The sequence below is a fragment of the Coenobita brevimanus genome, chromosome 71 (genome assembly GCF_032717465.1).
Source record: "Coenobita brevimanus isolate Jiangsu-jjx chromosome 71, ASM3271746v2, whole genome shotgun sequence".
In the NCBI taxonomy this organism is placed as follows: Eukaryota; Metazoa; Arthropoda; class Malacostraca; order Decapoda; family Coenobitidae; genus Coenobita; species Coenobita brevimanus.
In genome coordinates this window covers 51,558,218-51,584,151 of record NC_137024.1, presented here as the reverse complement: position 1 = coordinate 51,584,151, position 25,934 = coordinate 51,558,218, and the positions used below count along the sequence as shown (strand labels likewise).

General features: G+C 39.1%; 1 protein-coding gene across 1 annotated transcript in view; it reads right to left on the bottom strand.

The window, feature by feature from the left end:
* Vps13 (vacuolar protein sorting 13C) overlaps positions 1-25,934 on the bottom strand; it is a 1,164,731-nt gene that overhangs the window by 280,431 nt on the left and 858,366 nt on the right. The window contains exon 58 of the mRNA XM_080277871.1: positions 20,360-20,560. Within this exon, the coding sequence (XP_080133997.1) occupies positions 20,360-20,560 (201 nt within the window). The remainder of the gene's footprint in view (positions 1-20,359; positions 20,561-25,934) is intronic.

Sequence of the window (25,934 nt, the reverse complement as noted above, 5' to 3'; positions counted from 1 at the left end):
ATGACCGAATATGGAAACAGAAAATATGAAAAAACAATTAGACTTAACACTTTATTTGTCCGAGTTGCTTACAGTGAATTACGTAATTGTTTTGGTGAAGGTTTATTTAAGTTTATTTGAGTGAAGATTTATTTAAGCTGACAGTTTCTATTACAGTTACAAAAGTGCAGTTACATACGTAGTTACTACAATGTATTGAGTGTTTTGGTGATGGTTGAGTGGCTTTTTGGGTGTCTGGTGGTGGTGGTGGGCTAGACATCGCAAGAAATGGATGATGTGTGATTACAATACTGTTCTCTTGTATCCTACATATTATTACAGTATCTTTTATTTGAAAAAAATCGATTAAACGAAACTTTGAAAGTCGCATGATTTTTGGATAAAGGAGACTCCACTGTATATAGACAGATACAAGTGCTCATGGGCCATTCAGGCCCTGTCATACTTGCTCCTGTGGAAGGCTCTCGCGCTCGCTTGCTCTTGCTTCGCACTCGTTTCCTTGTGCTTCTCATTCATTTCCTCACACTTCACGCACGCGTTACGATGATTTCAGGTAACCCAAGTCACGTTTATGTGCTGTTCTACTCTAACGCTGTCACTATCGGCCGTCAAGGCAACATCACTATGAAGCCATCAAAAACTCTATGGTGAACGCAACCCTAATTTCAGGCACTCATGCCGGGAGCAGCATTTTTTTGGGTCAAATTTTGATCGCTCATTAAGTATAGTAAAAGGTTTTCAATCGTGATGAGGCCAAGTTTATTCACATCAGTGAATTTTTCGCAATTTTTGTGCCAATTTTGGTGTGATTTGAATGTGCAGTTTCGGCTGCACAAAATACACACACACACACACACACACACAGCTAGTGCTATACACTCAATCCTCGTAAATCGCGGCAATTTGGGTCTGGACCACTGCCGTGATTTATGAATTCCATAATTTATGAATAATAACTCTTATGTGAAAAATTAATTTGGGTCTGGACTTTGGCCAACCTGCCCCCACAGCTCCCTACCTACACCTATCTAGGCACCATCAAACACAAGCATACAAATTTAGGAATATTCAGTACATGTATTAAATAGAAATAAACCATGTTAAGGGATCTCACCTTAATCCTATGACCAAATTGCTTAAGTGAATGGAGTGGGGTGATGTTGGGAAGAACTTAGAACCTCTCAGCACTTGTTCTTCCCAAACTCTTTCGCCAGCTTTGAAAACTTCTCTCCCCTCTCAACACGACGAATGAGCTCCGAACATTGACTGTACAACAACTGCGGCAGCTTCTTGATGCCATACTGCTTAGAGCACTTCATCGGGGGGTTCGGAGAGGCCATGGAAAGTAGGAGGCAGAGAGAAGTTGCACAAAAAAAGGTGACGGTCTGTAGTGTGCGGATTGGCGGGACAAGAACAACAAAAACATGGCGGCGTTAGTATGCACATGTGCTACCAGGAATGCATGGTGATTGGTTGTTGGGTCGCGATTTTCAGTTTGAATGCCGCGGTTTATAGTTCTCCTCGGAAAAGGCCCACTTGGGTGCCTAGGTCCACGATATTTGTGACTTAACAGTGATTTAAGGTTGCCGGCAGTCTGACAGCCACCTAGCCATGATTTACGAATCCATGATTTATGAACACGCGATTTACGAGGATTGAGTGCAGTATATTACATAGATAGAGATATAGATATAAAGATTACATATATATGTATATATATGTATATATATATATATATATATATATAGAACCTCTTTAGTCCAGACCCCTTTAATCCGGACTTCTGTTAATCCGGACAAAATTTAAAAATAATAAGCTCCAAAAATATGTTGAAAGTAATTCTAAAGTCATTTTCAGTATCGGCGCGGAAAGCGATCATCATTCGTTTAGTCTCGGATCACGCTAGGTCGCAACATGGGCGCCTGTTTAAACACACGCTAGCATTTGTTCCATCAACTAGTTCACCAACCATTTATATTTTTACGCTGTATTTCAAAAGTTAATCCTCCTTACCATGCCCTTTAATGCAAGTGTAGCTTCTGTAATGAATAAAGGTGTTAAAAGGAGGAGTTTGCTTACGCAAAAATGGGTCAGAATATTCTGCAGTGTTTAGTGATTACTGTAGGTTATTTTTTGTACTTAAATGTGCTTTACTTGTACATCAAACATTAGCTTCTTGCCCATATGGGTGTTATCAATATATCAAAGATGACAATGTATTTTTTGCCTACATAAGTTTTATTTTTATTCCAAATATTACAGTTAATTAATTAATTTATATATTTGCCTACACGGGCCTCAGTCACTTACTAAAATTTAAAATGTAGGCTAGTTTCTTGTCATGGCCTTACCTGTAAATTATACAATACAAAACTATCTTACATGATTAGTTTTGTTATTTTAGTACCAGTATCCTTTCATCTTTTGCGGTTACGTAGGGTTGACATATGCCACATATGTTAATAATTAACAAACATACCATATGTAGATAGAGTTTGGTATGAACTGAAGATTACCCTGATGGTCCGGACAATCTGCTAATTCGGACAACCCTTCCCCCCATATAGTCCGAATGAGAGAGGTTCTACTGTATATATATATATATATATATATATATATATATATATATATATATATGTATATATATATATATATATATATATATATGTATATATATATATATATATACACACAGCACTGTAATACCATGATATACAATACCCCTAGATGCAATACCCCGGCTTAACGATGGGGATAGAAATACCACCATACCCCACCTAATGATGGCCAAACTCCGGTTTAATGATGGGTTTTGATTTTTGTTACCGATTTAGATGATATTATAGACTAAAATTGTGTATTTAGGTTGATTTATAAACTGTTTTTAGACTTAGATCAATCTGTTTTAGCCACAAGTGGGATGAACATCGTCATTTAGGGGTACAGTTTACTATGCTTAGGAAGGCCATGGCCGAGACCAGGCTTTCCCACAGAACTCTCAGAGTGTGTATGTTGTGTTGTTGGCAGAGGTGATTGTGTGCAATGCAGTCTTCCATAATGTGCTTAATAGTATGGGGTGCTGTGTTACATCCTGGACAGGCATCAGCGACAGAGCCATCAAGCCACTTCTGGTAGCTTAAGGGGGCTGGATGGTGCCCACATCTCAGCCTGGCCAGGTGGACCCTGTCCTCACGAGGGAGATAGGATTCAGAAAGGTGGATGTCAGGAGGCCGTGCATGCTGCTGTGTGCTGTCTTTAAGTGACTGAACGGAGCCACGAGTGATTTGAGAGTGGATATGCTTCTGGAAGCTGGTCTAAGGCAGGTGAGAGGGGAAAGATGACAGTATTTGAGTATGATATCATGTGCTGAGTGTTGTTTTGATGTTCCTTGGTGCAGGTGGATGTGCTGCCATGTAATGTGGATGTTGTGGGTTTGTGGAGGCTGCAGCAAGAATCTGGATGCCTCTCATGTCTAGGTGATCCTTGACTTTGAGGACTTTGGTTTCTTGATGTAGGTGGTCAGTGGGTGTAGTAGCTGTGCAGCCTGTGATTATTTTTAGGGCCTTGCTCTGTATGGTCTGTAGTGTTGTAGTGTGTTTTGGTGAGGTTAGGAGCCCAGTCAGGGCTTGCATAATTCATCACTGAACGTATGTATTGTTTGTATACTGTGGTGGTGGTTTCTTTTTTGTGTCCGAATGTTGTATGGGCAAGTGACCTCAAGGCATTGAGTCTTGGTGTTATTTTATTTTTAATGTTTGTGAAGTGTTGTTTAAACGACACTGATGTATTGAATACCACACCAAGGATTGTGTGTGTGTGGGGGGGGGGTAGGGGAGTGTTGTTTATGGTGAGGTGTGGGATGTGACTGTGTTCTGCTGTCCAGTTTGTGAGAAGGGTCACTGGAGATTTGGTTGGGGCAATTTTGAGCCTGTTTGTGGTGAACCATTCATGTAGTGTGTTGAGGTAAGGTTGGAGGATGTGTGCAGCTTTGTATGCATTTTGGTGTGTATACATGTAAATGTTTTATCATCTGCACAGGAAGCAATGTGTATCTGTGGTGTGTGGGGTGTGGGTATGTTGTGCATGTATAGGTTAAAGAGTGTAGCGGACAAAACAGATCCTTGGGGGATGCCATTTGTGAAGTTTCTGATGTTAGAAGACTGACTGGCAAAAGTTACGTGTGCACATCTGCCTGCTAAGTAGTTTGCCAACCATCTTTTTGTGTTATTGTGGATGTTTGTGTTGAGTATTGTGTTTCTGAGGCTGTGGCAGGGGATGGCATCAAAAACTTTGCTGATGTCTAGTGTGACTAGGAGTGTTCTGTGTGGTGGCCTAGTTGAATTCATGCCATAAAAAACTCTCTGTATAAGGTCTGTAAGAAGGGTGTTTGTGGAGTGTGGTGGCCTAAAGCCATGTTGTGACTGGGCTAGGGAAATGTGAGGTATGACTAGCTGTAGTATCAGTCGTTCAGTGACTTTAGAGGGGGTGCAAAGGAGTGTGATGGGCGGTGTGAGGAGGGTAACATGGGGTCTCTGTAGGGTTTAGGGATAGTGATGATAATGCCATGCTTCCAGATGTTGGGTATTATGTTGTGTGAGTAGCTGTAGTTTGATATGTTGGTGAGTGCTTGTATGCCTTGTGGTTCAAGGTGTTTAAGGTGAATATTGCTTATTGGTCCACAGGCAAATGAGTGCTTAAGGTTGCTAATGATGTGCTTCGTCTGGTTGTAAGTGAAAGGTGCGTAGTCCGGGTCTGTGGGGAACTGTCTCTTACGTCAGATGATACGTCGGTCTTCGGGATGGGGGTTTAGATGGCCGACTTGTAAACAGTGATTAATGAGAGTGTGTGCTTGTTTGTTTGAAGGTATGGTGTCTGTTGTTGTTATGGTGGCCTGTTAGTGTGTAGTGTTGCTGTTGGAGAGTGTGATGCTGTTTAGTGTTTTATAGAGTTTACTGGTGTTTGTTTTGTGGTCAAGTGTTTGGAGATAATTATTACAGTTTAGTGTTTTCTGTTCTGATATTTTATTATTTATTTGAGTGTTCAGTTCTTGTATTTGCTGTACAGTGTCTTGTGTATGAGGTGCTGGGAAGTGTCACAGTGTGTCCATTTACTAATGAGGCCTTGAATTTCTGGTGTGAAGTTGGGGTTGCGTCTCTTTTTGTTGCCTCTAGGGATGTGTCTTTTGTCTGTGTTTTGTACAATTGTATTGAAAGTGTGCACAGCAGTGTTGATGTTTGTGATGGGTGTACTGTTTAGTGTTTCGAAATGTTGTTCTGTTTCAGTTGCAAAGGCCTCCCAGCTGGCTCTCTTATAATTAGTGTATGTTTGTCTGTGGCCAGCTAGGGTGATTCTGGTTTTGGTAGTGATGATGACTGGGAGGTGATCAGGACCTAGGGTTTTGACCACTCTCGAGGATGTAGTGGGGCCGAGGTTTAGGGAGCAGAAGGTGATGTCTGGGGATGATTAGAGGATGAGGGCTTGGTGTGGGATATGAGCATGTTGATCCAGATTGTTCAGTATAAAAGGATGATCTGTCTGGGATTGTAGTACCAGCCCTCTGTCTGTGTCAGGGTTGTTGACATGGCAGGCCGACGTCATGGCGTTGAAATCACGGGCATGTTAGTGATGTGGTGTATCTGTGGAGAGTAACTGTGTGGTACTGTGGGGGATGATTCGGGGAGAATGTATGTGTTAGCGATTGTTATGTGTGATTTGTTACCAGTGCGTATTTTAATTTATTGTATTTCTATTGTGGTGTCATGTGGGGGGAGAAGTGACTTTGTGTGTGCACTGGTATCTGCAAAGATGATGGATTTGTGTACCAGGGTGATGAGTCCACCGCCACCACCGTCTGCCTGGTCTTGTCGAATGGTGGTGAAGTTATGAAATGTTGATGTTTTCTGTGCTCTATGTAGTTTTGTTTCTTGTAAGATGGCAGTGTGCATGTTCTGTTGTTTAATGAACTGTGTGAGTTCTTGTTTTTTGGTGTTTATGCCATCTATGTTTAACTGAAGGATGTTTATGTTGTGTGTGCAATGTGTTTTGGCAGCTGCAGCATGGGGGGGGGGGGCAGATGGTGGTGTGGGTGGAGGGAAAGGAGTAGGAGGAGGTTGTGATGGAGGTAAAGATTGGGGTGGCTTAGGATGAGTTGGAATGGGAGGAGTTGGGGGATTGGATGGTGTGGGAAGGATCGGTGGGTTTGGCTTTGGAGGTGTGAAGGAAGTAGGAGTAGGGTTGGTGGGAGGGGGGAAGGAGCATAAGGAGCAGGTCCAGGTGTTTGTGTAATGTTTTCTGGATGCAAGTGTAATGGGTCCAGTTCTTGCAGGAATTGCACTGAATTGAACCCTTTGTCTGTCGGCTCGACGTGATAGGTTTTGAGCATGTTGGACATGTGTATTTGTTGGTGGGTCCCGGATTGCTCTCAATGTCCCTGGCTAGAAGAAGTCATCGAGAAATGATTGCCGGGGAGTCATTTCTCGGTGCAGGAAAAACGGTGTTGTTGTGTGTGTTGTGTTGGGAGATGTGGTATTTGCCCGGGTGACCACAGCCACTCCAAGGTACTCGGGCCCCATGAGGGGCCAGGGGGGGTTTGCGGTGATTTGACCCCCATGCTGTCCTCCTCTTCTCTTCGACAGCCCCTGTGGGGTAAACCCACGGCAAAGACACCACTGCTACTATTCCCTTATATACAGCCTTGGTTACAGAACTCAATTTAGCAAAACATTTGAGACAACAGAATCGGGGTTGGCTGAATTAGTTCGTTAAATCAAACTTCTACTGTATATATATGTGTGTGTGTGTGTGTGTGTGTGTGTGCAAGTGTGTGTGTGTATTTACCTATTTGCAGTATACAGGAATTGAGCGATGCTCGTGTTGTCCTGTCTCCATATCCACATTTATCTAGTTTACTTTTACACACATGAATGTTTTTCTCCTGCACCACCTTTTTGTCTAAGTCGTTCCAAATACTTATGTATTTACCCAGTATACCTAATTGAGATACACACGAAATATACTATGCTCGTGGGTTCCCATCGCTGTTTCTCAGTAAGTCAAATTTAGCTTTAAACTCGTTTAAGTTTTTAGACTGGATGATTTATTTGTCCAGGCTATTCTACAAATCTATACTTCTGTAAGGAAAGCTATATTTCTTGATATCCTTCAAGCAGCTTGACTTTTTCAATTTCATTCCGTGTCCTCTTGTTGCTCTCTTATCCCATACAAACAGATCTTCTCAGTCAGTTTTATCTACTCCCACCATGGTCCTGAACACTGCAATCATGTCTCCCGTCTTTCTCCTTTCCTCTAAGGAAGGCAAATCCAGCTTTTCCAGCCTCTCTCTGTATGACAGATCTACCAGACTGGGGACCATTTTGGTTGCTGTTCTTTGTATTCTCTCAATCTTGTTTATATCTTTCTTTTTGTGTGGGGACCACACTACCGTGGCATATTCTAACCTGGGGCGGATCATGGCCACTATCAATTTTTTCATCATCTCCTCATCTATATAATGAAATGCTACTCTTATGTTAGTAAGGAGTTTATAAGTCTCTCTAACTATCTTATTAATGTGCTTTTCAGGTGACAAACTATCTTGGACCAGCACTCCTAAGTCTTTCTCTTCTCTCATTTTACTGATTAATTCATTACCCAACAAATAATTCACTGATGGCCTCTTGGTACTTTTACCCATTTCCAATAGTTTACATTTCTTTACATTAAATTTCATTTCCCACCTCCGGCTCCAATAATGTATCCTATCCAGATCCTCCAACAGCATTTTACAATACTCCTCAACCTCTATCTTCCTCAAGATCTTTACATCATCAGCAAACGGACTTGCATAACTGTTCACTCCATCTACCATATCATTTACGTAAATCAGGAACATTACTGGTGCCAACACCGAGCCTTGGGGGACTCCACTTGTTACTTCCCTCCATCCAGACATCCTATCCTTTATTACTGTCCTCATTTGTCTGTCTCTCATATAGTCTCTCATCCATTCCAGGAGTTTCCCCTTCAGTCCTCCTATATATTCTAGTTTCCACATTAGTCTCTTATGAGGTACCTTGTCAAAGGCCTTCTCTAAGTCTAAGTACACACAATCCACCCAACCATCTCTCTCCTGTACCAAGTCAATCGCTCTTGAGTAAAAGCTCAACAAGTTAGAAACACATGACCTTCCACTTCTGAATCCAAACTGACATTCAGCCAAATATTCATCTCTTCTAGATATTCTATCCATCTGTCTTTCAGGATTCTCTCGCACAATTTTGCAACCATGCTGGTTAGAGACACTAGTCTATAATTTGGGGGTTCTTCCCTGTTTCCTCCCTTATAAATTGGTACCACATTTGCCCTCTTCCATTCTTGTGGCACCTTCCCCTCTTCCAGAGAACACATGATTAAACTGTGAATTATATCAGCCAGTTGTTCTCTGTATTCCTTCAGTACCCAATTAGAAATTCCATCAGGTCCTGGGGCTTTCGTTACATCTTGAGTTTCCAGTAATTTGTACACTTCCTGTACCTCCACTTTTATATGTCTTATCACCGGTACATTTCTAGTCACTCCCTCCCCTTCCACAAACTCTTTTTCATTAGTGAAAACTGATTGGAAACATTTGTTCATTATTTCTGCTTGCATTGCTGCATCTTTATAGACCTCTCCTTCTACTTTCAGTTTAGTGATTCCTTCCCTTTGTTTCAATTTGCCATTAACAAATCTATAAAACAGTTTGGGTTCATCCTTGCATTTGCCTATTATACCTTTTTCAAAATTCCTTTCTTCTTCTCTACGTATTCTTGTGTAATCCTTTCTAGTTCTTTTATATTCTTCCTTTGTTCTGGTGTTGCCCCTCTTTCTCCAGTTGTTCCACGCCATATCTCTTTCTTTTTTTGCTATCATACACCTTCTATTAAACCACTCCTTTTTCCTGTTTTCTTTCCTTCTTACTCTTGGTACAAATTTTTCCACTCCCAAATTGTAGAGGTCTAGAAAGATATCCCACTTCATTTGTATCTCTCTTGTTTCCCTGAATTTTCTCCAATCCGCATTTTCAAAAAACTTTCTCAGTCTTGTGAAATTAGATTTCCCATAGTTGTATCTTCCATGTCTGTGAAGCTCGTCGCTTGGCTCGATGTTCCCTATTATCATCTGGAACTCAATGACCACATGATCACTTTTTCCCAAAGGACAGAGATATTTCAATGATTCTATTACATCGGGTTCTTTGGTAAACAGTAAATCTAACCTTGCTGGTGTGTCCTCACCTCGGAACCGTGTCTCTTCTCTGACCCATTGCGTCATCACATTATTCAGTTTGGACATGTGAATGGAGAATGAAAGACTGACTAAGAGGGTGTATGTAGGTGAGGTGGAGGGAGGGAGAGGGAGAGGTAGACCGAGGATGAGGTGGAGGGATGGAGTTGAGAGGTATACGAGGGAGGATGGGGTGAGTTGGGGGGAAGGTAGTGAAATGGTGGGTGACAGAGCAACTTGGAGGCGTTTTGTCTGCGGCCACCCTTTGCAGGATTAGGGCATCGGGCTATAGATACATAGATAGATAGAATATTTAATAATATAGTGCCCCAAGAGTCCTCGCTACCTCCTGAGTACCATTCCTCCCAGTTCACCTCTTTACAGTTAAAGTCACCCATCAAAATTATATTATTGCTTTTCTCAATTATTTTTTTGTACATAGCTAGCCATATCTGACAACATCTTATGGTATTCGTCATCATTCCATGCTCTTGTCTTAGGTGGAACATACACTACCGCCTTATCTCTCTTGACTTTCTCTCCAGTTTCTAATTTCATATATATCACTTCAGCCCTGCCTTCTCCCATTTCCACGGTATCTACATTTATGTTGTTCTTCACTGCTATCATCACTCCTCCTCCCGTTTTTTCTTTTAGGTCTCTTCTCCACAGATTGTATTTACCATCTCCCAAATGAACATCAATATCCTCTCTTAATTTGGTCTCTACAAAGCACATGACATTAGGTTCATATTCTCATCATTAATTTCAAGCCTGGCTGATATTAAACCATCAATATTAGTGTATATCACCTTTAAATTATTTTTCATGTTTTTTATACCCTCTTCTCTCCTTCTCTCCGTCAGTACCACTTCCTAAATTTCTAATCTTTCACAGCTATCCCCCTTAGTTTCCTTCGCTTCTATTTCCTTATATACCCTTCCGTACTTTCATATCCAATACTCTCCAAAAAAAAGTATTACATTCTTCCTCTGTCCTCTTATCATTTTTTTCCTTCACTTGATCCTTCAATGATTTTAAAACTTCTCTTTCTTCTTCATTTAAATCTTTTCTTATTATAATATTTTCCATTCCAGTCTCTTTGCTTAATTTCCAGGTCATTTTGAGTATATCATTTACTAAACTTTCTGATGTCAACTTGACTCTCACTGGTCTTGTTTCTCCTTTCCTATAAGGCCCTATCCTCCTTACTTCCTCAATTTCTTGTACCCACTTGTCTCCTTCGGGGTGAATTTTGCCTAATATACCTCTCACCAGGTTCATGTCTCTCTCGAGTCTCACGAATCTAACCTTTTCTTCCTCCTCCCTGTTTCCAAATATTACCAAGCATCTGTTCCTTTCTGCAGTTTCTCTCACTATTTTCTCTTTTTTCTTCAGTATTTTCACTACATTTTCTTCCATCTTTTTCTTGTTCATTTCCCTTTCTTCCTGGATGATTTCTCTTAAGCTGACCACTTCTTTCTGTTCTTCTTCTACGTGTGCCCACTTTGCCTTAAGTTCTTCTAATACACTACTCACCTTCTCTGTTTTATTAGTACTCTCTTCTAGTTTCCTCCTCAATTCAACATTTTCACGCTTCACATTTCTGATTTCTTCATTCGCCGTCTCATTGGACTGGATCAGACTATGTATAGTAATTTCCGTATTCTCAGACACGTCCTTTAACATTAAATTCTCCACTTTCTTTTCAAGTTCACTAATCCTCATTATCAATGTTTTAACCAGATCCATGATATTAGTATTCCTATCAAATCCTGGAAATTCGTGTCCCTCAGTGTTTACATTTTCGGCCATGTTGGATGTTGGTTACTGCAGCAAAAAGAGCTGTTACTGAAAATACTAGAAAACATTCATGTATATTCTTCCCAATAAAGCTTTTCATTTTTGGTAGTCTATATTAACTTACAATATTTTAAACTTCAAACAAAACCATAGGAGACAGGATAAACATAATTCCTGGAAACTACTTAAGGTATGCAGCCTGTTCTTCCTAATTGTTCTTACCTAATTGTATCTTTACAGGAATGAGTCAAGCTCATACTGTCCCGTGTCTTAAACTATATTTATCGTACATATCCTTATTTTTGTGAATTGTTTTGGCACACACTATTTCATTCGGTAGTGCATTCCATTGATCAATTGCTCTGTTTGGGAAACTGAATTTCCTTACGTCTTTATCACCTCTCTTCTTATGCAGTTTTTTGCAGTGTCCTCTTGCTGATGCTTCTCCATATGTTAAGTAATCATTTATGTCTATTTTCTCCTTCCCTGATATGCACTTATATAGCATTATCATTTCACCTCTTTTCCTTCTCTCCTGTAGTGTTGGTAGATTCAGTTTATTTTGTCTTTCTTCGTAGCTTAGGTCCCTTAAGCTTGGTATCCATCTTGTGGCAGCCCTTTGAACTTTTTCAATCTTGTCTATGTGCTTTTTGAGATGAGGACTCCAGACTACTGATGCATATTCCAGGGTTGGTCTAATGAATGATGTTATTATACTTCTTAGCATGTCTTCATTTATGTATGTGAATGCTATTCTCATATTTGCAAGCAGTGTATACATGTTCCGTACCTTCTCGCTGATGTGGTCAGCCGAAGATAGTCTGTTATTGATAATCACACCTAGGTCTCTCTCTCTTTCTGATGTGTATAGGGTTTTATTTCCTAACTTATAATCCCAATCAGGTCTTTTTCCACTTTTACCAAACTTGATTACATGACACTTGTCCACATTGAATTCCATTTGCCATGTACTACTCCATTCATGAAGTTTATTTAATTCTTCTTGTAGCTCTTTACAGGAGTCTGTGTTAGTAATTCTCCTTTGTATTTTTGCATCATCTGAAACATATTCAGATAGCTCTCATTTCCAGTGTTACTGTTTATATCATTTATATACACTAAAAACATGATTGGTGCCAGCACTGAACCCTGTGGTACTCCACTAGTCACTTCTTTCCATGATGAGTAGTTTCCTCTTAGTACTGTTCTCATTCTCTTTTTATGAGAAAGTCTTGCATCCAACAAAACAGTTTGCCTCAAATTCCTCCTTGATGGTACAGTTTCCATAAAAGTCTTTGGTGTGGTACTGTGTCAAAAGCTTTCTTGAAATCTAAATAGATACTGTCCACCCATTCTTCCCTTTCCTGTATTGTGTTTGTTACTCTGTCATAGTAGCTCAACAGATTAGTAACACATGATTTTCCTTTTCTGAAACCAAACTGTCTTTCTGTTATCATACTGTGTTCTTCTAGATGATTTACCCAAGCTTTTCTTATAAGCTTTTCTAATACCTTGCTTACAACACTGGTCAGTGATACTGGTCGGTAGTTGAGTGGATTTTGTCTATTTCCTTTCTTGAATAAGGGGACAATATTTGCTTTTTTCCAAATATCAGGTAGTTTACCTTGACTCAAGGATTTCTTGAAAATTAAAAATAATGGTTTACTTAACTCCTTTGCACATTCTCGTAGTACCCAACATGAAATTTCATCAGGACCACTTGCTTTTCCTCTGTCTAATCTACTTAACTCCTCCTGTATTACTTTTTCTGCTATTTGTATATCTGGTAGTATGTGTGGGCATGCATGTTCCATATAGTCCCTCTCAAAATTTTTTTCTTCTGTAAAAACTAATTGGAAATTCTTATTTAGTGCTTCACAAATATCTTTCTCTTGTGTATAAGTGATTCCCTCGTCCGTAATGGATTGTATTATATCTTTTACTTTGGTTTTGCTTCTGATATAGCTGTAAAACAGCTTTGGTTGAACACTACTTTTATTTATTATATCCTCCTCAAACTGTTTTTGGGCTTCCCTCCTTATTCTTGTATAATCGTTTCTTGCCTGTTTGTAATTATTATACGCCCTTTCGCTATTATGTCTTCTGTATCTATTCCACAACAAATCTCTCCTTTCTTTTGATTTTTTACATTCTGTATTGAACCATTTCTGTATTTTCTTATCTGTTTCTTTGTGCTGTGGGATGTACTTCTGGACTCCTATATCATAAAATTCACAGAATTTTTTATATACAGCATTTAAATCTTGTCCTCTAAGCTCATTTTCCCAATCAACTTCTAAGAAATACTTCTTTAGGTCTTGATAATTTCCCTTTTTATAGTTTAGGCTCTTTTTGTAACTGTCATTGCTGTTTACTATGTCATATGCTATCCTGAAGTTATAATTCAGTACTGCATGATCGCTTTTGCCGAGTGGAGGGTGATATATTAAACTGTCAATATCATTTTCTTGCCTGGTAAATATTAGATCTAGAACTGAAGGTACATCAAGTCCCCTTTTTCTGGTGGTTTCCCTCACATGTTGCGTTAGGAAGAACTCTTGTACGAGATCCAGGAGCTTTTGGTCCCAACAGCTTTCTTGGCTAATTATATCTAGAGTATTCCAATTTATATTTGTATTGAAATTCCCAGTTAGTATAATTCTTTCTGATTTCTCTTCCATTTTATGTAGTAATGATCTTAAACTCTGAATTGTACTCTCTGCCAGGTCCTCATATTCATCTCTTTCCTATGTGTTTGATCTGGGTGGCATGTACAAATTGGCTACAATTACTTTACTTTCAGATGTGTTGATCTCTACTGCAATCAGTTCTACTTGTGATGGTATATCTAGTTTTATTTCACTGACTTTTAGATTTTTCTTAGTTAATATTATAATTCCTCCTCCTTTTTTTAAATTTCTTTCTCTTCTCCATATATTGTATTCCTCTAAGTTTAGTATGTCATTGGATATCCTTGGTGTTAATTTTGTTTCAGTTAGGCATGTCGTAAAGACTTTGTATCATAAAGCAGCGACTTTGTATTTGCTTGTAGAGGCGTATATTTTAGACTTGTGGTCGAGCGGCTTTTATATCTTGTAGTAGTTTCCCCACCAGATGTCATGTAGTGACGGGAGAGGTAAAGAATAGCATGGGACTATTTTTATTTGTCTTGGAAATATTAAACAGGTATAATAGTATAAGTCCTGGGTAGCTACCTCCCTGTCTCGCTATCTCTCTCTCTCTCTCTGTTCTAAATCTAATCTCCGTCTCGACCTCTCATAGAATTCGCTTGTCACCATCTAAAATCTCTTTCCTAAAAACACGTGTAGTAGGGTGTTTGTGTCACGTATGTTACTCATGGCAACAGAACATTATCACGAGATGACTGCTGACAGCTAACTGCATAATCTCCTTACTGGCCGCTGTCGTCAGCTTTCCTCCGTGTAAGCGTTTAGCGCTGCTCGCTTCTCGCAAACACAACACCTTCTCATCATTTGACTTCCTGCTTCTATCTGTCTCTCTATCTATCTATTTATCTATCTATCTAGTATGATTTGCAATTATAATATGGAGACCTACCACATTGCTCTGCCGCGCAAAAATGGCGTACCATCGACACTTAATAGTCATAACATATTAATAATACATATTATATATACATTATAATGAACTTATAAGCTAATTAAGTGAAATACATAATATTGTAAAGTAACATAATTGTATGAATATTGTATACATATATTATTCATAGTAAATAGTGATTATTCAGTAATATTACGCATATAATTGTGCAATGGTAATACTGCTAGGTTATTACATTACATATTTGAGTTATCACTTTAGTAATGTCTAATATTTCACCTAACTTGTATGATGATACTGGTAATACAGAATTGTGCTATAATTGTATGACTTATAATATTGTACTAACATTGTGGTACTACATAATTGTAACATTTTATGAATTGTTACCAAATATTGTGTTAATGCATAATTGTGTTGGCCTTATAATTGTAGTTACATAAAAGTTACATCTTGTTAATGCAACTGTTTTGTCGTTACATAATTGTTACATATCGTTTGTAGGTACATAATTGTTGTTAAAGTTACATAAAAGTTACATCTTGTTAATGCAACTGTTACATAATTGGCAAAGTGTAACATAATGCAATCGTTTGTCGTTACATAATTGTTACATATCGTTTGTAGGTACATAATTGTAGTTAAAGTTACATAAAAGTTACATCTTGTTAATGCAACTGTTACATAATTGGCAAAGTGTAACATAATGCAATCGTTTGTCGTTACATAATTATAATATGGAGTAACAATTGTAATAACTGCAGTCCTAACATATGCTGCGGTCGATGATAGTGATGATGTGTCGTGCCACTTGTATGTGGAGACAACAATTTGCTTTTTTTGTTTGTAGTTTATGTGGTATTTTGGCTTATGTAGTAACACTTACACTTATTTTCATTTGTTTGTTATGTGATCTTACTCTATTTCTCTTTTTTCTGTTTTACTTTTCTTTTTTTTTTTTTTTTTTTTTTTTTTTTATGTATTGATTTTCCATAGTTTGTTTCTCTTTGCTTGTGTACGCTTGTTTCCATGTTGTTCATGGTTACATAATTACTGGCTAATTTTCTTGGGATACTTTTTCAAAGTTTAGTTTATATTGCACAGATACTATAAAATGATATTATATAGTCCCATATTTTGTTATTTTATATATAAAAAAAACATATATACATATATACAGTATTAACTATACACACTGACTTGTTCACCTGTACCTCTCGTGAGTAATATGTGTGTCAGCACTGTGTGGAAATCATTGTCTTCACGATTGTGTTGAAGATGTTCACTCTTGCTAACGGCATTTGTGTTGGCCATTTTTTTTTTTTTTTTTTTTTTTTTTTTTTTTTTTTTTCTTGTAACTTAATTTGTATGTTTCCACTAGGTAGCTTTAATTAATAAATGTTTAATACAGTTCTTTTAATTGCTCACTGAGTAACTGTGATGGTATATTTTCTTTATCGCTTGTAGATATAATAATGTATAGTTGTATGTATGAAACACGTATTTTATGTAGGTATGAATGGTAACACTCGTTGGTAGTAAATAAATGTTATAATAAATGAATGAATATATACAGTGTAGAATATTTATTGTTGGTGATTATTTAGTGTTTGAGTTATGCAGATAACTGAAGTAAGTATGTGTATTTAAACTGTAACTATACAGCACGTTTTATATGTTTGTGCAGAAGCTTATTGTCTATCACTGTGTATTGTATAAATGAAGTAACTATGTAACTTACTAATTTTTACCGTGGTGGGAAATGGTGTGAGTGGTGGTGCAGGTGGTGTGTTGACTGACGTGGCGTCTGTTCAGCAAGCACGCATGATGACCTCAACTTCCCACACTGGTAGCTGTGGTGAGTGAATGAGTAGCGATGAGTAACTTGGAGTGAAGACGAGTGAGTAAGATGAGTTGTAAATCGTGTCTCACTCTTCGTTTGTTTGTTCCCTTTATTCTATGTGGAAGTTTTCTCTGTCCTTTTCTCTAGTGATTTATTCGTTGTGGGATGAAGACTGCCGCTACTTGTAGGTGCGTGTAGAAGATTATACAGACGACGTAGAGTTGTTAATTGTAGTTGATTGTAGATGGCTGTAGACTTTGTAGAACTGAAGCTAACCTTGTAGTCTCGGTTGCTTTTGTAGAAATTTGCTTTTAATTCGGAGACGATGTCCGCAGATTTGCTGGTTTGTCGTTAAGCTACTTGCAAGGCGTCGAGTGATCTCTTGACCTCTGCATCAGCGTAATGATCTGGGAGACGGAGGGGGCAGGAGCTGATATTGTTGGTTGTTGTCAATCTTGATATTTTGTAGGAATTTAATGTTGATTCGTAGACGAGGTTCGTATACGTTCGCTGCTACCAAATGTCATAAAGACTTTGTAGTTAATTGTAGAGAAGTATATTTTAGACTTGTGGTCGAGCGGCTTTTATATCTTGTAGTAGTTTCCCCACCAGATGTCATGTAGTGACGGGAGAGGTAAAGAATAGCATGGGACTATTTTTATTTGTCTTGGAAATATTAAACAGGTATAATAGTATAAGTCCTGGGTAGCTACCTCCCTGTCTCGCTATCTCTCTCTCTCTCTCTCTGTTCTAAAGCTAATCTCCGTCTCGACCTCTCTATAGGGTCGCTTGTCTCCTTCTAAACTCTCTTTCCTCACATCTCGTGTAGTAGGGTGTGTGTGTCACGTATCTTCCTCATGGTAACAGAACTTTCTCACGAGAGGACTGCTGACAGCTAACTGAATCATCTCCTTACTGGCCGCTGTCGTCAGCTTTCCTCCGTGTAAGCGTTTAGCGCTGCTCGCTTCTCGCAAACACAACACCTTCTCATCATTTGACTTCCTGCTTCTATCTGTCTCTCTACCTATCTATTTATCTATCTATCTAGTGTATGATTTGCAATTATAATATGGAGACCTACCACAGGCATATTATTTGTGGTTCATTTTCTCTGACATAATCATTTATCTCTAGTAATTTAGATACCATTCCATCCATATTTGAGTACATCAACTTTATCATCTTGTTTATATACTTGTCATGACATGGTTCTACTACCTTCCTCCTTTTTATTCCATCCTGTTTGTGTACCACTTTCGTAATGCAATCCTATTACTTTGTAAAAAAAAATTTCTTCTTCTCCTCTTGTGATCTTCCCTCATTTTTTGTTTTTGCTTCCTCCCTTTTCTCTTTCAGTAATTCCAGTTATTCTTGTGTTAGGCATCTTTTTATCCATACATTTTTGAACTCCTCATTTTCCATAAGATTCTTTGCATTTTTTTGTATCTCTTCCACAGTGTTTACACTCTGGAAAGTCACCGTTAGAGGTCTTGTCTTGCTTTTCTCATATTTCCCTAACCTTTTGTGTTCCTCTATGTCTTTACTACAGATTTCCTCTGATACTTCTTTCAGTAAGCTCATTATATTTGCCATCTCCTTTTTGTCTCTTGTGATCTTGTTTTTTACTTCTTCCTCTTCTATACCAGTGATAACTATAGATTTGTTTATATCTACTGAATCTCTGACTAACTTTGGATTGTTTTGGATTATTCTTTTCACTTCCTTTTTAATGCTTTTTTCCTCCACCCTTGTTTTTAAGTCTTTCTTTACTTTCACCATTTCAGCATACGTGGTTTCCATATCATTTCTGTAGCTTTGCACAGCTTCATTCACCTGTGTTATCTTCTCCTCAATATCACTGCTCTGGTCAATAAAACTGGTTACTTGCCTAATTGTCTCTGTGTCATTTTTGAACTCTTCCATAACACTCTCATGATTGACTACTGTACTTGCCATTTCACTCATTTTCTTCCTAAGTGTACTCAATTCCAGTGTTAGTTCACTGATGGTTGTGTCTTTCTTATTGGCCTCCCTTCCTAGTTTTTCTATTTCTTCCTTTTGCAAGTGCATCTGCTTCTTTATTTCATCAATTTTATTTTTGAAAGCCATTTCTAGTTTGTTTACACGTTCAACCAGTCTATTGTGAGTCTCCACTTCAACCAGTTCTCGGTAGAAATCATCATTTTGTTTTTTACCTTTATCCCCTTTCTTTTCCAAATTTGCTTTACTAAAGTATGTATCCATTTTGCAATACTAAAAGTGCAGAGTATGTACTTATAATCCCCGTGTTGTTGTAGTCTAAACAAACCTCAGATGACTCAGCGTATTCTTTCGTCTTGGTTCACTTCCCTGTTTGATCAAGTCTTGTTTAAACTTATTATTTTTTTCCTTTTAATAATGAAAAATCATTTAGTCTAACCTGGTACAGAGCTTCACTCATACAAAGATACTAATTTAGGTAATGCCACTGGCCGTGTTGGTTCAGTACAGAGCGGCGATGTCGCACATCCATCTCGATTGAATCCCTCTGTGTGTGTGTGTCTGTTCTTACCTAATTGTATCTTTACAGGAATGAGTCAAGCTCGTACTGTCCCATGTCTTAAACCATATTTATCATACATATCCTTAATTTGTGAATTGTTTTGGCACACACTATTTCATTCGGTAGTGCATTCCATTTATCAATTGCTCTGTTTGGGAAACTGAATTTTATTACGTCTTTATCACCTCTCTTCATGTGCAGTTTTTTGCTGTGTCCTCTTGCTGATGCTTCTCCATATGTTAAGTAATCATTTATGTCTATTTTCTCCTTTCCTGATATACACTTATATAGCATTATCATGTCACCTTTTTTCCTTCTCTCCTGTAGTGTTGGTAGATTCAGTTTATTTAGTCTTTCTTCGTAGCCTAGGTCTCTTAAGCTTGGTATCCATCTTGTAGTGTGTGTGTATAGAATATATATATATATATATATATATATATATATATAGATAGATAGATATATAGATAGATAGATACCTAGATAGGTAGATCTATCTATCTATATATATATATATATATATATATATATATATATATATATATATATATATATATATATATATATATATATTTAAAATATATATATATATATATATATATATATATATAATAGAAGCTTGATAAAATGAAACATTAGAGCCAACCCGATTCTGTTATATCACATTTTCCACTTTATCAAGATTCCGTTAGAAAACCGTAGATAGAACGAAATTTTCTAGTAAATTGCAATTTTTGCTATATTTTTTTCCCCTCCCTCGTGACCTGAAGCCTACATAGAGATGCTACACACATTTGCTAATAAATACCTTCGTATGCTACACACAGATGCTGCATATGCTACTCACAGCCTCTAATGATACACACAGCAGTCAGAACCCACAATAATAATAGAGTATCCCAACTACAGAAGTGGAGGTGGGCATGTCATGTAGCAAGAATAAAGGATAACTGATGGAGCAAGAGGCTAACTGACTGGACATCAAGAGATTGTAGGCGTAGCAGAAAAAGGCCAGACTGGAGGTGGAGAGATGAGACAGAGAAATTTGCAAGGAAAATGTGGCAATGATTGGCTCAGTCAAGAAATTCTTGGACAAGGTTGGGGGAGGCCTTTGTTCAGCAGTGTACTTGTAATGACTGATGATGATGATGATCCCTACTACAGTATTAAACAGGACAATTACAGTTATGGGAATACTGTATATTACAAGGTGCTAAACAGGGGCAGTCACAAAAAATACATTTCAACAGGAAATAGAGTAAATGTCTCATCAACCAGATAAGAAGTATTCATGGAAGATCATACTAAAGGAGTGCCACTCTACCCACCTGATAATTTCTGTCATGTCCTTTGCAGATGATGGAGCCAGAGCTGCCCACCACATCCAGGGAAAATTTGTCTGACCACTCACTATCTTCTACCTTCACTGTTGCCTTCTTCTTGCCAAAGAATGCCTTAGATTTGAAGGAGAATAGAATGGCTTCTGAGTTGCCCTCTTCATGTACCACTATGTTGTTGGGGGTATCACCCTGAAGAAAAAGACAGAAGCTCAAAATCTGATAAACATCTGATCAGAAGCAAATAACTAAGAGTACTCTTTTACATTTGTTTACGTCCATGTCTCTGTATATATATACTGTATCTACTGAATGACCTCAAAATAAAATGCATGATTACAATTCTTCAAAGCATGGTATACAATTTGTTCTTGAAAATTCTGTTAATCTTATTTGTCATATTTTTATTCTTAACATTGTTACAAAGGCCTATGGCCTACAGTTTCATATCTTCATGGCCAACATCAACTGGATACATCAGCTAGATTGCTCCAGAAATTTCAAATGAAATCACAGTTCATCTACGGCATATATGTGATGCATGTGGTAAGTGGCTGAGGTGTGGGGGACATGTTGCACTAAAAGGATATTGGTCTTGTGAAAACTACTTTGTGCTCAAACTAATGTGCATAAACATACTGTAATAAGAATGAAGTAACAATGATGATTTTCTCTGATGTACAGTTTCTGACAAATGGATATCCCAAGAAGGGTTTTGGAAAACACTGCCTCTTTGAGATCTTTCACCTCTTAACCGCAGGGATGTCGGAAGCGGTCCCTGAACATCCCACGGGGATAATTGCGCTCCAACTGACTTTTTAAAAATATTTGCCAAAAATCAGTTATTAGTCCTAGAATTTTAAACAGTAATTACAAATGCACATGGCACATACCTTCAGCTTTCTCCTGGGATGTTTGTTGAGCCTTTGTCAACTACCGTAGGACTTGTGGAGACTTCTGAAGTTGGGTAACGAAGTCTCCACTTTACACTTCCCGACACCCCGTAATATGATTACCACAGCCTGATATTATCACTAGAAACACTATTCTATGATTTTCAAGCAGTTTGGAATCCATACTCCCCCGCAAAAAACACTGTGAAAGCAATGTAAATTACAAGCGCATACCAGCTTCCCACCCGTGCTCGATCTCCGCTGGTATTCTGTCATTTATTATTCATAAACACACTCACACTTTATATTCCTAGTACTTTATTACACTTATATATATATCTACAGTATTTATCCATAAGTTTCCTTCAGTAACAGTAGTTTATTTTCACTCCAGGCATTCACTTCCTCGTGCAGTAAACTACGTAGAGAACGAAGCTTTCACTTTCACTGTCATTACTCCAAGTATCTGTACTCATACTCTTATATTACTAATTATTTACATTTCTATTTACATTTTCTATCATATTTACATTATTTACACTTCTACTGTATTTACACTATGTTATGCACTGTCACTTGCAGTAACTTATAATACTATATTCCACTGTTCAATCATATTTACATCCATTGCTTTCATTTGCTATTTACACATTATTTACATTTCCACTTGCACTGTTTTAGAAATGCTTCAGGCTGTGGTAATCAAAAAAGCAGGTTACGCAGAGGGGAGCCTGGCACTCAGCACACTGCCAAGAGGTGCGTTTGTGCTCAGGTGTGCGTCTGGTGGTATGTGAACACACCTGGCACTTGCGGATCGCAGCCTTCCTCTTCGTTGTGGCAGGCAATTGCACCAGTCTGTGCCGATCCATGTACGCCCTCTGCTGAAGTCTGTCAGGAAGTATAACAGAATGGCACCTAGGAGCTGTTGCTGTCACCCTACCATACCTCTCAAGCAGCTGCTGAACACAAGTCCTGGCGAACAACCTCAGGGAGAAGGACTTGGGTGGCTTTACCTTCATCTTGTACAGGATGGAGGCGTTCAGCATTGTCATGTCAATGAGATGCAGAAACCTTTCCTGTACCACCTAGTATTCTTCCTGAGGCAGTCAATCTCTCCAATCATCATGTCGGACTTGTCCATCAGCCGCATGTTGAAATTGTAATCGATGACAGCATCAGGTTTCATCACAGGTTCGCCTGTCCTACAGTCGACCTTCCCACTGTCTTTCAGTTCCCCCTTGTGTACAGTGGTGAGCATGTGCACAATCCTTTTGTCATGCCACAGTATTGCCAGCATCTTCTCAGACTTGCATAGGTGCACGTCTCCTCGCTGCGAATTTCCTGCCTCGGGGAATTATGGGAAGTTGGCACGATTACTCTTGACAGTGCCGCAGGAGCTGATGCCGTGCTCTGAAAAGTATTTAGCAAGTTTCAGTGCTGTATAATAGTTGTCAGTATACAGCACATGATTCCCACCAAAACATCTTTCAAGCAGCACTATCACTACACAGCCTGAGAAGCCAAGGGGGTGTGTTTTGTCCAGATCGACAGTGCTGGCTGAACAGATGACAAAGTCAAGGATGTACCCCGTCTTACAGCTGCACAGTACAAAGAACTTGATTCCAAACCGATGACGTTTGCTTGGAATGTACTGTACGAACCTCAAACGTCCTCTGAACAGAACCAAGGATTCGTCTATGACAACCTTCTGAAATGCGTGGAAGAATCTCCCAGATCTTCCAGAGTGGGTCAGTCTGCGAAGGTACATCATTGTTGGTGAAGTGCAGGCTTCTCATGATGTTACGGAAGTGATCTCTGGCCATGTACCTGTACTTATTGAAGGTGGGTGAGGGTAGTAAGGGGTCCATAGACCAGTAATAATCCAACTCATGTTTCCTTGAATGGGGCATGAGAAGCATAAAATGGGGCATAAGAAGCATGAGGGCGAAGAACACATACGGTTCCTGCACTCCAAGCACGGTCCACTGTTGCATTTTCGCCGCACCTGCACCACTTGCAGCACATTGTGACTTGTACCTGTTGGTCTCATCACATATGTGCTGCATGACTTCGTCATCAAGGAAGGCCAAAAGGTAGTCCACACACCTCAGCATCCTCATCAAGAGTGAAGGCAGGCTGTATCCCAGAGGAACTCTCGTTGAAATGGAGTTGTTCTGGGATGAAATCAGAACCTTCCGTCCACACAAATGCATCCAGGGTTACCTCTCATGGTGGTGGACAGTAGTACAGTAGGCTGGGTGAGGGTGGCTGTGAGGCAGACTGGGCTGTTTCAAGGTCACTCCGACTGACCCAGGGTTGCCATGTAGCACTAGCAGCCCTTACTCTAGAAGCTACTCTACTTTCAGGACGAGTAAGGGATTTACCTCGTCCCCTACGGCCTGCCTTCACTGTAGGTGCTGGTGGAGACTCCGATGATGAAGACTCAGGAGAAATTTCTGCTGAAGAGGTGGAAGATATTGATGAAGTGAGGCTAGAAGAGCGGGGAGGTGATTCACCTCGGGACTCAAGGCAGGCTGGGTCACGCAGGGCCATTGTTCCGGGGCTAACCCGCCTACTCTTCACTCCCTTCCCAAATTCCTTCCCTTGCTGCACCAAGGGCTCCTTTCCCTTGGAGCCAGAATGAACTTGGGACACTGAAGCACTTGTACTGGCAGTTTCTGTCACCATTTCCTCCCCAAGCTCATCACACGATTCACCCGAAGGATCAAAGTCACTATCCATCAGCCAGTTCACGTTCCACAGCAGAGTCACTTAGTCCTTTACCCCTTCCCACATGAGGTTTAGCAGGGGTAGAGGTCACAGGGCCCTTTGCAATGGGCACAGAAGCGGCGGAAATGGAGGGGCGCAAGTCCGACATGGTTTCACCTCGAAAGACGACCCTAAACTGAATGACGTGGTGTATATGGGCAGGCAAGGGTTGACAAAGTCAATGTGGTGACAGGTATGAAATGACTGGCAGGAAATCTAGGCAATACATAATAAATTAGGTAGTTCCAGGTGAATATAAATATCACTTAGGCTTCTCCCTTCCTTTCTTTTATATATTTTTATTATGAGAATAGATTATACGGCATATTTCAAGGGGAAATAAGCAGGGAAAATTAGTGAACGAGTGCACGTGGGGTGTTGCCAGGTGATAATTAGTCAATTCCAGGTGTACAGCACTATAAATTACCTTTTTTCTTTTTTTTTATATATTATTTTGTATAAGAATAGGGCATAGGACTCATTTCAATGGCTGAAATCAGTGGAGAAATCCGGGCAAGATTTGTGTAACGCGGCACGGCCCGGCAGGCGAGAGGAGAGGGTAATGGAGGGGAGGTAGGGAGGAGAGTCAAGAATGAGGAAAAATGGCTAAATTGTCAACAATGGACAGGAGTACACATGACATTAGCAGCACTGACTATTGTTGGACACTGGCAGTACTGACAGATAATACAAGTCACCACTTGAAAGCCCGGGAGAATTCAAAATAACACAGAATCACAAAAGTGACATCCCACGGTAGGATCCATTGCGCCCGAGCGTCACAAAAGTGATGCCCCGCGGTTAAGGGGTTAATAGGAGATGTGTAAGTCATGGTTCTGTCCTGTAAGGTAGTGGGTTAACAAATAATGATGATTCTTAGGATTTTAATAAAGTTTTAGTATTCTTACATACAAATTACCGTATTTCGAGGCATGTAAGACGCAGCATTGTGAAAGACGCACCCTAATTCTGGCAGGGCAGTTCTGTGAAAAAAAAGTTTGCCCCAACCAAGACTGCAGTAAGGTTTCTTGATAAGAGCCATTACCACACAGATACACACTCACCTTTCAGAATCTATTAATTACTGATCATCAGCCTTTGGTTTCTTTTTTTATATACAAAGAATGGTACAGGAAAAGAAAACAATGCCCCTTCTTGACAAAACGTGACTGATATGAGCCACTATCACTTAGATACAACACTCACCTTTCAGAATCTATTCAGTACTGCTCATCATCCTTTAGTTTCTTCTTTTATGTACAAAGAATGATACAGGAAAAGAGAAAACAAAACCCCGTCTTAACAAAATGTGACTTCACACCACGAGGCCATCTCAACTTTGTTGATAAATATGTATCAGTAAACTGATATAAACACTGTTTTTAATATTTTATGAATTTAAAACCACAAATGAAGTCAATAAACTCTATTCTCTCATTCACTGACGAAAACATAAAATACAATGAATGTTCACATCAGTTCATTTATCCTAAAAGAACCCCGTCATATTCCACACCTGTTACGGAATTTCCTCACACTGCCTTGACTCAAGCACAATATCAGACGACTGCCATCATTAATCATGCACTCTAACTAACCTGTAATTACCTCCACAAATAATATAAAAAGGTAGCACTTGTAAATACACAAATTACAATGTTTTACAACCAAAGTTCAATATAGCAAGGCTGCTTGGGAACAGGATAGACAGCTGTTTTTACTCTCTTCTCTCAGTATCACTCCTTCACTGTCAGCTATGTTTGCCTTGCAGCATCAACAATTAAAAATGTATGCTTCACTGATCATAATTTACTATAAACATTCATTTCAAAACATACTATGGTGAAAACATCCATTGTTACACCTTAGTAACACTGCTGCCTCCCAGTCGCTAGACAGCAGTC